Source organism: Thamnophis sirtalis, unplaced genomic scaffold, assembly GCF_051295495.1.
Source record: "Thamnophis sirtalis isolate CommonGarterSnake01/CBP01778 unplaced genomic scaffold, rThaSir2_p1.2 scaffold_4, whole genome shotgun sequence".
NCBI lineage: Eukaryota > Metazoa > Chordata > Lepidosauria > Squamata > Natricidae > Thamnophis > Thamnophis sirtalis.
This window is the reverse complement of record NW_028261384.1, coordinates 142,013,493-142,031,386: the sequence shown is the minus strand read 5'-3', so window position 1 is coordinate 142,031,386 and position 17,894 is coordinate 142,013,493. Positions and strand designations below refer to the sequence as shown.

General features: G+C 44.5%; 1 protein-coding gene across 1 annotated transcript in view; it reads right to left on the bottom strand.

Moving 5' to 3' along the window:
- Window positions 1-17,653, bottom strand: part of DLG4 (discs large MAGUK scaffold protein 4) — a gene marked incomplete at its 5' end in the record, with an annotated part of 31,656 nt that extends 14,003 nt beyond the window's left edge. Inside the window, 11 exon segments of the mRNA XM_087714303.1 lie at window positions 2,223-2,337; window positions 4,871-4,909; window positions 4,912-4,972; window positions 6,748-6,904; window positions 8,922-9,060; window positions 11,879-12,023; window positions 13,821-13,957; window positions 14,635-14,804; window positions 15,644-15,768; window positions 17,354-17,404; window positions 17,600-17,653. Coding sequence (XP_087570429.1) covers window positions 2,223-2,337; window positions 4,871-4,909; window positions 4,912-4,972; window positions 6,748-6,904; window positions 8,922-9,060; window positions 11,879-12,023; window positions 13,821-13,957; window positions 14,635-14,804; window positions 15,644-15,768; window positions 17,354-17,383 — 1,118 coding nt within the window.
- Between the last annotated feature and the right edge of the window lie 241 nt (window positions 17,654-17,894).

Below are 17,894 nucleotides of genomic sequence, written 5' to 3'. Positions count from 1 at the left end.
AGGCAGCTGGGTGACTTTGGGCCAATCACCAGGAGACTGTGAGTTCTAGTCCCGCCTTACGCATGAAAGGCAGCTGGGTGACTTTGGGCCAATCACCAGGAGACGGGGAGTTCTAGTCCCGCCTTACGTATGAAAGGCAGCTGGGTGACTTTGGGCCAATCACCAGGAGACAGGGAGTTCTAGTCTCGCCTTACGCATGAAAGGCAGCTGGGTGACTTTGGGCCAATCACCAGGAGACAGGGAGTTCTAGTCCCGCCTTACGCATGAAAACCAGCTGGGTGACTTTGGGCCAATCACCAGGAGACAGGGAGTTCTAGTCCCGCCTTACGCATGAAAGGCAGCTGGGTGACTTTGGGCCAATCACCAGGAGACAGGGAGTTCTAGTCCCGCCTTACGCATGAAAGGCAGCTGGGTGACTTTGGGCCAATCACCAGGAGACCGGGAGTTCTAGTCCCAACAAGGATGAGGAAGGTCTGTTAGATATGTTGATTGCCTTGAGTTATTTGCAAATAATAAATAAAACTATAAATTAAAATGAAATGAAAAGATACATATAATAAAATATAAAATATAAAATAAATATAAAATATAAAATAAATATAAAATATAAAATAAATATAAAATATAAAATAAATATAAAATATAAAATATAAAATATAAAATATAAAATATAAAATATAAAATATAAAATATAAAATATAAAATATAAAATATAAAATATAAAATATAAAATATAAAATATAAAATATAAAATATAAAATATAAAATATAAAATATAAAATATAAAATATAAAATATAAAATATAAAATATAAAATATAAAATATAAAATATAAAATATAAAATATAAAATATAAAATATAAAATATAAAATATAAAATATAAAATAATATAAAATATAAAATATAAAATATAAAATATAAAATATAAAATATAAAATATAAAATATAAAATATAAAATATAAAATATAAAATATAAAATATAAAATATAAAACATAAAACATAAAACATAAAACATAAAATATAAAATAAATATAAAATATAAAATAAATATAAAATATAAAATAAATAATACACTACATAACATACCAATAAAAACCAAGCTAAACCAAAATAAATAAAATAAATCATAAATAAAATAAATATATAATAAATAATACAACACAACACAACAAAAAAATGAATAAAATAATAAAATAAAATAATAAGATGAAATGTAATGAAATGCAAAGATAAATATAATAAAATATAAAATTAAAATTAAAAAAAATAACACAGCACAACAAAAGCGAAACAGAACAAAAGGAATTAAAAAAAACGAAACCGAACAAAATTACTCGGATGAGGAAACAGCAGCCTCCCAGAAGCGTCGGACTCCGAAACCCATCATCCCCACCATCCCAGGTCAGAGGAAACTGAAGCCTGACACATCTGCAAAGAGGCTGGATTTGGGGGGTGTTGAAATTGAGGGAAACGGAATTTGTCCCATTCCAAGTTCAGGATCTTTGAAAGCCCCCCGTGAAAATATAACCTCTTCCCGGAGACGTGGGAATATTCGCCCCCACCCCAAATATGACCAAAGTTGAGTGTTTTTTTTGAGGGGGGGGGGAGATAGGAAAGCCGACAACTGTTCAGGGACCGTTGAAGTTACGACAGCATCCCACGAAAAATGACCTTCAACCTCTCCTCCCGCTTATGACCGTCACCTGGCCACATGATCAAAATTGGGGCGCTGAGAAAATGGGCATAGATTCCCAATGGTTTCAATCTCGTGGGGGTGGGGGGGAGTCCCCTTTGGTGACCATCTGACAAGCAATGTCGAAGGGGGAGAACCGAATTCGCTTAACGACCACATGTTTGGCTCAACAACCGCAGTGACTCGCATAAGGACCCCTGGTTAAAAAAAAGAAGATCGTAAAATCGACAGCCACTGCCTTGGTTAGCAATGAAAATTCTGATCTCCCCCCCAAAAAACATTGTGGTCATAAGTCAAGGACTATCCGTAGATCGGACGTGTTCTCTAGCCATTTCTCTCCCTTCATCTCAGCAGGTTCCAACCAATCTTGGCCAACTTCCCAAACTAACCAATGATAGAAAGGATGAAACACCACCAGGAGAGCTCACGTGTCATTATTTTAAAAAAATAACGCTGTCATTACCACCCTGGTGGGTTTTTTTTAATTCTTGGGGTACCCCTGGACTCCTAAGGGCTGGGGGCTCACCGGATGTAGAAGCCCCTCTTGGGGTTACTCCGAAGCGATGCGGTTCCTGAGCCCAAACTGCTATTCATCAGCTGTTCTCGGAGGTCGTGGATCTTGGCCTCAAAGCGGCTGTATTCTAGAAGGGGGGAGAGAGAGCGGGGTATGGGGGAGAGTGGGTGAGTGATGCTGGATCCTAGAATCATTGAAATGCCCCCAAAGATCATCTAGTCCAGTTCTTCTCAACCTGGGAAACTTTTAAGAGGTGAGGACTTCAACTCCCAGAATTCAATTTTGGGGATTTTAAGAGGTGAGGACTTCAACTCCCAGAATTCAATTTTGGGGATTTTAAGAGGTGAGGACTTCAACTCCCAGAGTTCAATTTTGGGGATTTTACGCGGTGAGGACTTCAACTCCCAGAATTCAATTTTGGGGATTTTAAGAGGTGAGGACTTCAACTCCCAGAGTTCAATTTTGGGGATTTTATGCGGTGAGGACTTCAACTCTCAGAATTCAATTTTGGGGATTTTAAGAGGTGAGGACTTCAACTCTCAGAATTCAATTTTGGGGATTTTAAGAGGTGAGGACTTCAACTTCCAGAAATCAATTTTGGGAACTTTTAGGAGGTGAGGACTTCAACTCCCAGAAATCAATTTTGGGAACTTTTAAGAGGTGAGGACTTCAACTCCCAGAAATCAATTTTGGGAACTTTTAAGAGGTGAGGACTTCAACTCCCAGAATTCAATTTTGGGAATTTTAAGAGGTGAGGACTTCAACTCCCAGAAATCAATTTTGGGAATTTTAAGAGGTGAGGACTTCAACTTCCAGAAATCAATTTTGGGAACTTTTAAGAGGTGAGGACTTCAACTCCCAGAATTCAATTTTGGGGATTTTAAGAGGTGAGGACTTCAACTCCCAGAGTTCAATTTTGGGGATTTTAAGAGGTGAGGACTTCAACTCTCAGAATTCAATTTTGGGGATTTTAAGAGGTGAGGACTTCAACTCCCAGAAATCAATTTTGGGAATTTTAAGAGGTGAGGACTTCAACTCCCAGAAATCAATTTTGGGAACTTTTAAGAGGTGAGGACTTCAACTCCCAGAAATCAATTTTGGGAATTTTAAGAGGTGAGGACTTCAACTCCCAGAATTCAATTTTGGGGATTTTAAGAGGTGAGGACTTCAACTCCCAGAATTCAATTTTGGGGATTTTAAGAGGTGAGGACTTCAACTCCCAGAGTTCAATTTTGGGAATTTTAAGAGGTGAGGACTTCAACTCCCAGAGTTCAATTTTGGGGATTTTAAGAGGTGAGGACTTCAACTCCCAGAAATCAATTTTGGGAACTTTTAAGAGGTGAGGACTTCAACTCTCAGAATTCAATTTTGGGAACTTTTAAGAGGTGAGGACTTCAACTCCCAGAAATCAATTTTGGGAACTTTTAAGAGGTGAGGACTTCAACTCCCAGAGTTCAATTTTGGGGATTTTAAGAGGTGAGGACTTCAACTCTCAGAATTCAATTTTGGGAACTTTTAAGAGGTGAGGACTTCAACTCCCAGAATTCAATTTTGGGGATTAAGAGGTGAGGGACTTCAACTCCCAGAGTTCAATTTTGGGGATTTTAAGAGGTGAGGACTTCAACTCCGAGAAATCAATTTTGGAAACTTTTAAGAGGTGAGGACTTCAACTCCCAGAAATCAATTTTGGGAACTTTTAAGAGGTGAGGACTTCAACTCCCAGAATTCAATTTTGGGGATTTTAAGAGGTGAGGACTTCAACTCCCAGAAATCAATTTTGGGAACTTTTAAGAGGTGAGGACTTCAATTCACAGAAAATCAATTTTGGGAACTTTTAAGAGGTGAGGACTTCAACTCCCAGAATTCAATTTTGGGAATTTTAAGCAGTGAGGACTTCAACCCCCAGAATTCAATTCTGGGAATTTTAAGAGGTGAGGACTTCAATTCCCAGGATTCAATCTTGGGAACTTTTAAGAGGTGAGGACTTCAACTCCCAGGAATTCCCCAGTTGGCAAGTTTCACGCTTAGGACCGTTGCACCATCTCCATGGCCACATAATTTACATTTGAATGCTTGACAGCCGACTCCCATTTATGATGGTTGCAGTGTCCGGAGTCACGTGATTCCCCTTTTGTGACCTTCTGACCAGCAAAGTCAAGACGGATTCACTTAACAACCGAGTTATCAATTTAAGAACCGCAGTGATTCACTTAACAAATGTGGCGAGGAAAAGTCGTAAAAACCGGGACAAAACTCACCGGACAAATTTCTCGCTTAGCAACAATCACTTTGGCTTCTCTTGTGGTCGTAAGTCGAGGACTACATGTATTGATGCACATACCCCCCCCCCCAAAAAAAAATATCCATAGATACCCCTATTTCAATCTTCCTCCCTCAGGAGTCCTAACAAAATTGGGGAGGGGGAGATTACAAAAAACTAAAAATTCTCCCTCCATTTTCACCCAATTACCTCCGTCATACGGTCCTAACTAACCAGGATGAAGGGATGAAGCACCACCAGGAAGCTCACAAATCCTCATTTAAAAAACACCACTCTTTCCACGTGAGGGGTTCATTTCCACCCTCCCCGTCTCTCATAGACAAGCATAGGTCCCGCGTGGTCTCCCTCCCCTCCCTCTCCCCCCCACAAAAAATCTTACCATCTGGCTTATACTGGGCGATAATGGTGACCGTCTGTCGGCGTTTTTCAGAGCGATGGCCGCTTGTTCGTGGGTAGCGTTCCTGAGATCCACGCCGTTGACCTGTAGGGAGAGGTTAATAACCAATCAGAATAGAGCTGGAAGGGACCTTGGAGGTCTTCTAGTCCAGCCCCCTGCTCAAGCAGGAGACCCTACTGTCAGGCCTGCAGCCATCTTTTCTTGTGGGTCTTTGGCCTGCCACATTTTCCATTATTCTACGATGCTTTTTCTATGGTGGGGAAATGGGATTGTACGGAGTTAGACGCTAGGTAGCCATAACAACATTCTTTCTAGAAAACCAAGGTCATCTTTTATTCTTTGCACCTCTGCACTGACTGGAACTGGATGGGGGGATTCCGTCTTCGTGGCAGTGGGAGATTGAACCATGGGAATGGACTTGTGGGTGTGGGAATGCGAGATCTTGAACTTTCAACTGGGTGGGGAAAACCGAGAAGATTCCGGATTCAGGTTTCCCCAGATGTGCCAATGTGGCTCTCTTCATCAATGGGAACTTTGAGCAATCCTTTGTCTCGGACACTGATTTAACTTTGGATACATCATCCATTCCATCAGGTGGGGCTGGATATTAATCAACAGCCCCAGGCCTGCCGGAATAGCCAGGTCTTGGTTGCTTTACGGAAGGCCGGGAGAGTGGTAAGGGTCCGGATCTCTGTGGGTAGATCGTTCCACAGGGCCGGTGCAACTACAGAGAAGGCCTTCCCTCGGGGGACCACCAGCCGGCATTGTCCGGTCGACGGCACCCGGAGGAGGCCCAACCTGTGCGATCTTGTTGGCCGTTGGGAGGTAAGTGGTAGGAGACGGTCTCTCAAGTACCCAGGTCCGATACCATGTAGGGCTTTAAAAGTAACGACTAGCACCTTGAAGCGGATCCGGAGACTAATGGGTAACCAGTGCAGCTCGGTGTAACATGGGTGTATCTAGGTACACCCAATATCGCTCGCGCGGCTGCATTCTGGACCAACTGTAGTCTCCGAACACTCTTCAGGGGCAGCCCCATGTAGAGCGCATTACAGTAATCCAGTCTTGAGGTGACGAGGGCATGAGTGACCATTCGAAGTGCCTCCCGGTCCAGATAGGGCTGCAACTGGTACACCAGGCGAACCTGGGCAAAGGCCCGCCTAGATGGTGTTCTAACGTCAGCTGTGGATCCAGGAGGACACCCAAATTGCGGGCCCTCTCCGAGGGGTGTATAACTTCACCCCCCCAGGCTAAGAGGTGGTATGTCAGGACCATCCTTGGGAGGGAGCATCAATAGCCACTCGGCCTTGTCTGGATTGAGTGCCAGCTTGTTCGCTCCCATCCAGACCCTGACAGCCTCCAGGCACTGGCACATCACTTCCACTTCTTCGCTGAGTTGGCACGGGGCGGACAGATACAATTAGAATATCGTCCGCATATTGATGATATTTAATCCCGTGCCGGCGTTATGATCTCACCCAAGAATTGGAACAAGAATTGGAAGGGCCCTTGGAGGTCTTCTAGTCCAACCCCTGCCCAGGCAGGAAACCCTACACCACTTCAGACAAATGGCTATCCAGCATCTTCTTAAAGACTCCCAGTGTTGGGGCATTCACAACTTCTGGAGGCAACTTCTGTTCCACTGATTAATTGTTCTCTCTGTCAGGAAATTCCTCCTTAGTTCTAAATTACTTTTTCTCCTTCATTATTATAATAAGCATTATAATAAATCTAATAGGCACCCATTATACTGCTTATCGTTTTATTTCTGGTTTAACCAGCCTACCACCACCACCCCTCCCCGCGAAAAACCCTCCAGGCCTTGGAGGGAGCAGGGGTGGGGTGGGGGAGGGACTTACCGAGAGGATCTGGTCCCCTTTCCGAAGTTCCCCGCTGAGGTCAGCTGGTCCTCCGGCCAGGATGAAGGAGATAAAAATGCCCTCGCCGTCTTCACCGCCCACAATGTTGAAGCCCAGTCCTGTCGATCCGCGGTGGATCACGATGCGGCGTGGTTCCCTGGAGGGAGAAGGAAGGAGGGTGAAAAAAACGGAAGGGACCCGGGTGGTCATCCAATCCAACCCACTCCCACCCCCCCCACCCGCTGGCTGGGGTACTCTGGGAGTTGGAGTCCACCCATGGAAGCTTGAAACGGCTTCACTTGACCTCCAGTCTGATTCCTTCCTTCCTTCCTTCCTTCCTTCCTTCCTTCCTTCCTTCCTTCCTTCCTTCCTTCCTTCCTTCCTTCCTTCCTTCCTAACTCGTTCAGGCAATGAAATTTGTCCTTGGCTCTCTGCTTGGTCTCTTTTCCCAGTCTAAACAAACCCAGATCCTTTCCGTCATCCTCCGCAGGGTCCAGGTCTGTTGGCAGCCCCTCTGGACTCAACTCCGAATTGAAGCTGTCTTTTGAAAGGCATGTCGCCCCGTCAATGGTGAAGCCAGATTCGCTTAATGACCGCCTCAGCAGTGATTCACTTAACAACCACGGCCATAAAATGGGGGCCAAAGCTCCTTTCACAACTGTCTCACTTAGCCACATAAAATATGTTTAGGTTCCATTGTAGCAGTGGTGAAATCTTTTTTTTTTTTTTACTACCGGTTCTGTGGGTGTGGCTTGCGGGGCGTGGCTTGGTGGTGGTGGGTCATGTGACTGGGTGGGCGTGGTTATTTAGTCATGTAACTGGGGGATCAAAAGACAGAAACTCGCTTTAACAATGTCCTGCTGGAGCAGGGTTGGACTAGATGACCTCCAGGTCCCTTCCAGCCCTGGATTATCTTCTGAAGCTGCGTCTAGTGCCAGGTTTGTAGTCCTTCCTTCCTCTCCTTTTTCCCTCCCTCCCTCCCTTTCTTTCTCTTTCTTTCTCTTTCTTTCTCCCTTCTTATTCTCTCTCTCTCTCGCATATACACTTTCTTTCCTTCCTTCCCTTTCTTTCTTTCTCTCTCTCCCCTCCTCCCTCCCTTTCTTTCTCTGTCTTCCTCTTTCTTTCTCCCTTCTTATTCTCTCTCTCTCTAATACACTTTCTTTCTTTCCTTCCTTCCCTTTCTTTCTTTCTCTCTCTCTCTCCTCCTCCCTCCCTCCCTCCCTTTCTTTCTCTTTCTTTCTCTTTCTCTCCCTTCTTATTCTCTCCCTCTCTCATACACACTTTCTTTTTTTCTTTCCTTCCCTTTCTTTTTCTCACTCTCTCTCCTCCTCCCTTTCTTTCTCTTTCTTTCTCCCTTCTTATTCTCTCTCTCTCTCATACACTTTCTTTCTTTCCTTCCTTCCCTTTCTTTCTCTCTCTCCTCCTCCCTCCCTTTCTTTCTCTTTCTTTCTCTTTCTCTCCCTTCTTTCCTTCTCTCTCTTTCTTTCTTTCTTTCCTTCCTTCCATTTGTTTTTCTCTCTCTCCCCCTCTCTCTCTTTCTTTCTCCCTTCTTTTTCTCTCTCTCTCTCTCACATACACTTTCTTTCTTTCCTTCCTTCCCTTTCTTTCTTTCTCTCTCTCTCCCTCTCCTCCTCCCACCCTCCCTTTCTTTCTCTTTCTTTCTCCCTTCTTTCTTTCTTTCTTTCTTTCTTTCTCTCTCTCATATACTTTCTTTCTTTCCTTCCTTCTCTCTCTCTCTCTCGCTTTCTTTCTTTCTTTCTTTCTTTCTTTCTTTCTTTCTTTCTCTCTCTCCCTCTCTCTCTCTCTCTCTCCCTCCCTCTCTTTCTTTCTCAGGACCCCTCCCCCTCATTTTTGGCCTAGCAGGGACCCTCCCCCACCCCCGTGTTTCCAGAGAACCTGTAGTAAAAAAAAATGCTTTAAAAGTTCCAAAGATCAGCTGTGCGACGTTCGACTGTCAGAACGGTTTTTAAAAACTTTATTCTAGTGTTTTGGCGAACCATCCCGAACCGGTAGCATTTCACCCCCCTGCGTTGTGGCCAAGCGGAGCCACCGACTGTCCTTGGTGCTGAACCCACCAATCCGTTCAGCACCATGGACAGTGGATGACTCAGCCAAGGCTTTGTGGTAGGTGTTGGGGGAGGCCACGCCCCCAAGGAGGCGGAGCCAGAACTTACCTGGGAATATCCTCCTCCCCCATGAGTTCTTTTGGGATGGGGGAGTACCTCCGAGGAGAGGTGGGGGTCATGGCTTGTGGGTAGTCACTACCCAGGTAACTCTGATGACCGATTTCGTTATCTAGGTGATGGGAATAAGCTGATAATAAAGAAGAAGAAGAAGAAGAGGAGGATTAGAAGGCGCAGAAATGGATAGATGAACACCATTAAGGATAAAGAAGAAATAGAATATTGGTTGATATGGGATGCATTTTATCAATAGCTTTAGACAACAGAAACACAGAAAATCAGAACGGAGGAGATATAAAAAGAGGAAATATTAATGTGGAGAGTTGTTAAAGAAGAGGTTTATGTATTATTGTTATTATATTATTATATTAGGGACACGGTGGTTCAGTGGCTAAGACACTGAGCTTGTCCATCAGAAAGGTCGGCGGTTCGGCGGTTCGAATCCCTAGCGCTGCAGAATGGCGTGAGCTCCCGTGACTCGTCCCAGCTTCTGCCAACCTAGCAGTTCGAAAGCAGGTAAAAAATACAAGTAGAAAAATAGGAACCACCTTTGGTGGGAAGGGAAAAGCGTTCCGTGCGCCTTCGGCATTGAGTCATGCCGGCCACATGACCACGGAGACGTCTTCGGACAGCGCTGGCTCTTTGGCTTTGAAACGGAGATGAGCAGCGCCCCCTAGAGTCGGGAACGTCTAGCATCTATGCGCGAGGGGAACCTTTACCTTTATTATTATATTATCAATATTATTGTGATGAATACGACAACAAATATGTGGATTCTGATTGTTTAAAAAATCACTGCACCCAGATCACACACTGTTCGATGGAAATTGAATGTTATATAAATTAAATAAAATAAATAAAATAAATAAAATAAATAAAATAAATAAAATAAATAAAATAAATAAAATAAATAAAATAAATAAAATAAATAAAATAAATAAAATAAATAAAATAAATAAAATAAATAAAATAAATAAAATAAATAATAAATAAAATAAATAAAATAACTAAAATAATAACTAAGATAACTAAAATAACTAAAATAACTAAAATAACTAAAATAATAAAATAACTAAAATAATAAAATAACTAAAATAATAAAATAACTAAAATAACTAAAATAACTAAAATAACTAAAATAAATAAAATAACTAAAATAAATAAATAAAATAAAATAAATAAATATAATAAAATAAATAAATATAACAAAATAAATAAATAAACTTAAAATGAAATGAAAATGAAAATGAAATGAAAATAAATATAATAAAATAAATAAATATAATAAAATAAATAAATATAATAAATAAATAAATATAATAAATAAATAAATATAATAAATAAATAAATAAAATAAATAAATATAATAAATAAATAAATATAATAAAATAAATAAATATAATAAAATAAATAAATATAATAAATAAATAAATAAATAAATAAATAAATATAATAATAAATAAATAAAATAAATAAATATAATAAATAAATAAATAAATATAATAAAATAAATAAATATAATAAAATAAATAAATGGGGGAAAGTGGAGAGATCAGGAGGAAGGGATGGGAACCCCTTTCAGATTAACAGAGTTGGAAGGGACCTTGAAGGTCATCTAGTCCAACCCCCCCCCAAGCAAGAGTCCCTCCACTATTTCTGACAGAGGGCAGTCCAGTCTCTTCTTGACAGCCTCCAGGGATGAAGCTCCCACAACTTCCAAAGGCAACTTCTATTCCGTGGCTTGATTGCTGGTCTCACTGTCAGAAAAATCCCTCCTTATTTCCAGCTCGAATCTCTCCTTGGACAGTTTCCATCCACTCTTCCTTCTCTGGCCTTTGGGTGCCTTGGAGAATAGCTTGACCCCCTTCCTCTTCTCTGGGGCAGCCCCCCCAAAATACTGGAAGACTCATGTCTCCCCTGGTCCTTCTCTTCCCTAGACTAGCCAGGCCCAGTTCCTGCAACCGTCCATCGTAGGTTTGAGCCTCTGGTCCCCTCATCATCTTCGTTGATCTCCTCTGCACTCTTTCTAGAACAGTGTTTCTCAACCTTGGCAACTTGAAGATGTCTGGACTTCAACTCCCAGAATTCCCCAGCCAGCGAATGCTGGCTGGGGAATTCTGGGAGTTGAAGTCCGGACATCTTCAAGTTGCCAAGGTTGAGAAACACTGTTCTAGAATCTCAACATCTTTTTAATAGTGTGGGGATGAAAACTGGATACGGTACTCTAGGTGTGGCCTTACTAAGGCTTTGCAGAGTGGTATTAGGACCTCCCTTGATTATATACCTCTATTAATAAAAAATGTAGGATTGCGTTGGGTTTTTGGGCCGCTGCACCCTGTTGGGTCACATTTCACTGGTTCTCCACTAAGATTCCAACATCCCTCTCACAGTGACCGCTATTAAGCCAGGGTTAATTAATGTAAATGTGTTTTTATTTTCAAATTTTCATTTCGTACAGTCACATATATACTGTGCGTAACCGGGGCCATATAACATGAAACAATAAACACAGCCATTCCTCTTGTCAACAATACCCCCCAAAATAGAAACCCAATGTACCTCTTCAACCCTCCATCCACCCTTTCTTTCGCCCCCCTCCAACTTTCCCTTCTTCCCTCCAACATTCCCCTCTACCCTACTTCCCCTCCCCCTCTACCACTCCTCTCTCCCGGTACACTCCCTCCCTTCCTTCTCCCCCTCCCTCCCGTCCTCTCTCCCACCCTCTCTACCCCTCTTTCTTCTATCCCTCTACTCCTCCCTTCGGTGTATTTCTACTGTCTGTTAATATATTCAGCTTGTTCCTATTTTTACAGTGGAATTAAAGAGCAACAGTAGACAAGTGCAGTCGCGTTACTTTAAAATCTAACACATACTATATATCCCCCCCTCCCCCCTCCCCCCTAACACCCCAAAGCCAGGGTTAATTAAGAAGCTATGAAGCCACTCACAGGAAGTGAGGTCAGGCGGGGCATAAGAGTCGTTCAAGTCAAGGGTGGTGGGCTTGGCCACCTTCAGAAACACCACATCGAAGGTGTTCTTCAGAGCCGCCACAGCATCTTCGTGCATGACGTCCTCCAGGCCCACATTGTTTACCTGTAGGGAGGGGAAGAGAGGTCAGCTGATCGACCGACTCACCTGTGGCGTGGGGTGAAGCATCCCACCCAATCCCTTTTCATCCTGGCTAGTTACCGAATATCTGCTTAGTACCATGTTTCTCAACTGTGGGAACTTTAAGAGGCATTGATTTCGACTCCCAGAATTCCCCATGGGGAAGAACACACCTGAGATGAAGGGAGATCTAATCCCACACCCACTGAAGGATTTCCCTCCCTTTGTGGGAACTTGTGAGGTTTCCCCCACCCATTGCCCACATGAAGAAGGAGCCAGTCACATCACACGTATCACTGCTTAAATGCACCAGTTCACGAGTTGGGCTAGGTTGAGTTGGGTTGAATTGAGTACGGTTAAATTGTGTTGAGTTGAGTAAAGAGTTGGGTTGGCTTAGATTGAGTTGGGATGAGTTGAGTTGTGCTTCGTCAGATTCAATTGGGTTGAGTTGGGTTGGGCTGGGGAAAGTTAAATTAGGTTGAGTTGAGTAAGGTTAAACTGAGTTGAGTTGAGCAGAGCTGAGTTGAGTTGGGTTGGCTTAGATTAACTTCAATTGAGTTGGGATGAGTTGAGTTGGATTTGATCAGATTCAATTGGGTTGAGTTAGGTTGGGCTGGGGAAGGTTAAATTATGTTGAGTTGAGTAAGGTTAAACTGAGTTGAGTTGAGTTAAGTTGAGTTGAGCTGAGTTGAGTTGAGTTGGATTGGCTTAGATTAACTTCAATTGAGTTGGGATGAGTTGAGTTGGGTTTAGTCAGATTCAATTGGGTTGAGTTGGGTTGGGCTGGGGAAGGTTAAATTAGGTTGAGTTGAGTAAGGTTAAATTGAGTAGAGTAGAATTAAAGAGTTGGGCTGAGTTGAGTTGGATTTGATCAGATTCAATTGGGTTGAGTTGGGTTGGGCTGGGGAAGGTTAAATTAGGTTGAGTTGAGTAAGGTTGAACTGAGTTGAGTTGAGTTGGATTGGCTTAGATTAACTTCAATTGAGTTGGGATGAGTTGAGTTGGGTTTGGTCAGATTCAAATGGGTTGAGTTGGGTTGGGCTGGGGAAGGTTAAATTAGGTTGAGTTGAGTAAGGTTAAACTGAGTAGAGTAGAATTAAAGAGTTGGGCTGAGTTGAGTTGGATTTGGTCAGATTCAATTGGATTGAGTTGGGTTGGGCTGGGGAAGGTTGAGTTGAGTAATGTTAAATTGAGTTGAGTTAGGAGAGTTAAAGAGTTGGGTTGAGTGTTGGCTTAGATTAACTTCAATTGGGATGAGTTGAGTTGGGTTAGGTAAGGTTAAATTGGATTGAGTTGGGTTGTTGGGTTGGGTAAGGTTAAGTCAGGTTGAGTAGAGTTAAAGTGTTGGGATGGGTTGAGTTTGGTTGAGTTTAGATTAACTTCAACTGAGTTGGGATGAGCTGAGTTGGGCTTGGTCAGATTCAATTGGGTTGAATTGGGTTGGGCTGGGTAAGGTTAAATTAGGTTTAGTTGAATGAGGTGAATTGGGTTGAGTAAAGGTTAGGTTGACTTGACTTGAGTTGGGTTAAGTAAGGTTAAATTAAGCTGAGCTGAATAGTTAGGTTGAGTTGAGTTGGATTGAGTTAAGTTAACTTGAATTCAGTTGGGTTGAGTCGAGTTGAACTGAACTGAAGATATCTCAAGCATTATGACTAAGTTGGCCAGATCTCTCTTCTGTTCTCCATTTGAATCTCAACTGAAATGAACTGTTTTTGGCCATGTCTAGATTTGGGGGGAAATGAAGTCCTTGTAGGACAGCCCGACCTACCCACCAGGCCTTACCGCTAAGATTTTGTCCCCGATCTGCAGCCGCGCGTCCTTGTGGGCCGCCCCGCCCTCAATGATTTTTGTGACGTAGATACTGTTGTCCCCAGGGATGTGCTGGTTTCCAACACCGCCCGCAATGCTGAAGCCCAACCCTGTGAGGAAGATCAGAGAAGAACCTTGGCAAGGAGGTCATCTTCTCAGTGAGAGACTAGAGAAGGGTGGAGAGCAGGGAGCCCGCCAGGTGAAAACATCTGGAGGAAACAGGGTTGAATTCCTTTTCACAATTTTAAGAAGGTCCCATGCAAATGTCAGATTTGGAAGACGATCTCTAAGGTCATCTAGTCTAACCCGCTCCTTCCCACCACACCAGGATCCACTGTGCAACATGAGCATCTGGATAACTTGAAGGCCTCAACCAAGGAGAATGGACTTTTCAGAAAAAAGGTAGCCCTTCACTGTGCCCAGATACACTGAGCCTGCCACTGGAGGTTCTATTAGCCTCGCTAGGGGTGGTGGGATGGAGAAGATCTTTTTCCTTGAGGATAAAAGGACAGTGCTTGTCAACCTTGGCAACTTGAAGGTAGGTGGACTCCCAGAATTCCCTAGCATTAATTCATTCCTTTTGCTATTGTGGCCTGCATACTCTCTTGTAATCCTTTTCTCTTCAATCTGCTTTAGGGGATAGGAGAAAAGAGATGAGAAATATCGATTTAGGGTAATGTGGCTTCATCCAATTGGGAGCTGGGGTCCATCAAAGCGACGGAGGCCCCAAAGAGAAGGAATATAAGGTCCCTGGGGGAGGGGGCAGAGTGGGGTGTGTGTGTCTCACCTTTAGGGCCTTTGATCAGCTTAATCTCCATCACCTTCTCCGCCAGCGGTTTCCTGCGCATGACGTAGAGTCGCACGATGGAGCCGGCCTCCTTCAGCGCCTCCACCGCTGTGCTGTGGGTCACCTCCCGTACGTCCACATCGTTCACAAAGAGGATGCTGTCGTTCACTCTGTCCAGGGGGGAGGGGGGGAAATCATAAACACACACGTACCCAAAAAAAACAACCCAGAATGGTACATCACCCAGAGTCAGTCGGTTGAATCGAGCGGATAAAGAAAGGCACGAATAAAATAAATGCAGACTGTCCTTGTTTACTTTGGGGCTCAAATGCGGGGAAAGAGGTGGACCATGGCTATTTTAGCCCCTCGCCTTCCAGAAAAATCAGATGCAAGCTTACAGGCAGTCCTCAACTTATAGCAATAGCAGTTAGACTTATATACCGCTTCATAGGGCTTTCAGCCCTCTCTAAGCGGTTTACAGAGTCAGCATATCGCCCCCAACAACAATCCGGGTCCTCATTTTACCCACCTCGGAAGGATGGAAGGCTGAGTCAACCTTGAGCCGGTGAGATTTGAACCGCCGAACTGCAGAACTGCAGTCAGCTGAAGTAGCCTGCAGTGCTGCATTTAACCACTGCACCACCTCGGCTCTCTCAACCGTTCGAAGTCACGATGCCACTGAAAAAAGTGACTTATGACCGCTTCTCCCACTTACAACTGTGGTAGCATCCTCATGGTTGCAGGATCAAAATTCACTGAATGTCTCGCTTAGCAACGGAACCTTTGGGCTCAATTGTGGTCATGAGTTGAGGACTATCTGTATAGGATTTCTGTCTTGGTTTTCAAGTCTAGCCAGGGACAATTTTAGCCCGTCTTGAAAACGAAAAATAAACTTAGCAGGGCTTGGGATGGTAAATGCTGGGATGGGAGACCACCACGAGAGCCAAGATTCCAGGTTGAAGCCGTCTCCGCAACGCGGCCAGGATTCTCCCCCCTCCCCGATGCTCACCGTAATCTGCCATCTTGAGCGGCCGCCCCTCCGGGGATGATTTTGGTGATGAAGATACTAGGGTCATCCCCAACGTGAGGATTGTCGGTGCCCCCGGCGATGCTGAAGCCCAGGCCGGAGTTGCCCTGCGAGAGAGAAAAGTCTCAGTGCAAACGAACCGATAGCGTTGCAACGTCCAAACGAGGGAACCAGGATTGGCTGAATGTGGTGGTTGGATCACTCGACATGAGGCGGAGTTTCCCACCGTCCGAGCAGAAGAAGAAAATTGTCTAACCTGGTGTCCCTCAACCTTTAAGATGGGTGGACTTCAACTCCCAGAATTCCCCAGCCAGCAGGTTATCCTTAAGACCTATGGACCTCAACTCCCAGAATTCCACAGCCAGCAGGGCATCCTTAAGACCTATGGACTTCAATTCCCAGAATTCCACAGCCAGCAGGGCATCCTTAAGACTTATGGACTTCAATTCCCAGAATTCCACAGCCAGCAGGGCATTCGTAAGATGTGTGGACTTCAACTCCCAGAATTCCATAGCCAGCATGGTGGCCCTTAAGACCTGTGGACTTCAATTCCCAGAATTCCCCAGCCAGCAGGTCATCCTTAAGACCTATGGACTTCAATTCCCAGAATTCCCCAGCCAGCAGGACATCCATAAGATGTGTGGACCAACTCCCAGAATTCCCCAGCCAGCAGGTCATTCTTAACACCTGTGGACTTCAACTCCCAGAATTCCCCAGCCAGCATGGTGGCCCTTAAGACCTATGGACCTCAACTCCCAGAATTCCCCAGCCAGCAGGGCATCCTTAAGACCTATGGACTTCAACTCCCAGAATTCCCCAGCCAGCAGGGCATTCGTAAGATGTGTGGCCTTCAACTCCCAGAATTCCCTAGCCCGCATGGTGGCCCTTAAGACCAATGGACTTCAACTCCCAGAATTCCCCAGCCAGCAGGATATCCTTAAGACCTGTGGACTTCAATTCCCAGAATTCCCCAGCCAGCAGGACATCCATAAGATGTGTGGACCAACTCCCAGAATTCCCCAGCCAGCATGGTGGCCCTTAAGACCTATGGACTTCAACTCCCAGAATTCCCCAGCCAGCAGGTCATCCTTAAGACCTGTGGACTTCAACTCCCAGAATTCCCCAGGTAGTAAGGCATTCGTAAGATGTGTGGACTTCAACTCCCAGAATTCCCCAGCCATCAGGTCATACTTAAGACCTGTGGACTTCAACTCCCAGAATTCCCCAGGTAGTAAGGCATTCGTAAGATGTGTGGACTTCAACTCCCAGAATTCCCCAGCCAGCAGGATATCCTTAAGACCTGTGGACTTCAACTCCCAGAATTCCCCAGGCAGCAAGGCATTCGTAAGATGTGTGGACTTCAACTCCCAGAATCCCCCAGCCATCAGGTCATACTTAAGACCTGTGGACTTCAACTCCCAGAATCCCCCAGCCAGTGGTATTAACGCTTCACCTGACAGGTATCCGCATTGCGGTTTGCTGACTCTCTTCCGATCCCTTCCTCTGCAATCTCTCTACTCTCGGACGCAGGAGGGGGGGGAAAAAACACTTAGGCCTGGCTGTCCGCAGAATCCTAGGAGTTGGAAGTCCACAAATCCTGCACATTTGCAAGGCTGAGAAACAGCGACGTTGTCCCCCCTCATCGTACACAGACACACACACACAACAACAACACACGCAGACACAAATTACCCTCTCTAGTGTGATCTCTTCATATTCCATCTCGCCTTCGGTTCCATTTACCTGGGAGAAAAAGGAGAGTTAAGGGCTTGTTGGAAGCAGGTTGGTTTACCGATCCAAGAGGAAAAGTCTTCCGGAAGAATCTTTGGAGGGGGGGGGAGAAGGAAGTGGCGGTCGAGGGTGCATGCAAGGACGGGGTGGGGCTGGCCAGAGGACCCGGGGGGGAGGCGACGGACGTGGACCTCTGGGGCAACTCACATAAGCTGGTGCTTCTAAGGTGTCAGTGTTGATTATAACTGGTGGCGAATTGGCCTGGAGACACACAGACAGAGAGAGAAAAAAAGAGAGGAGGGGGCGAAATTATACGGCTGCCCAGCCGCGAGGCCATTATATCGCCGAATCTCTTACGAGGGGCCTTCAGCCTGCCAGGGCCCACCTACCCTTCGCGCATGCATCTCGGACCTCCTTCCGGGCCTCCCCACAACCCCCCCGAAATCCTCATATCAGCATTCTCCCTTTCCGCCAACCCAGCCAGAAACCCGATACAAACGTG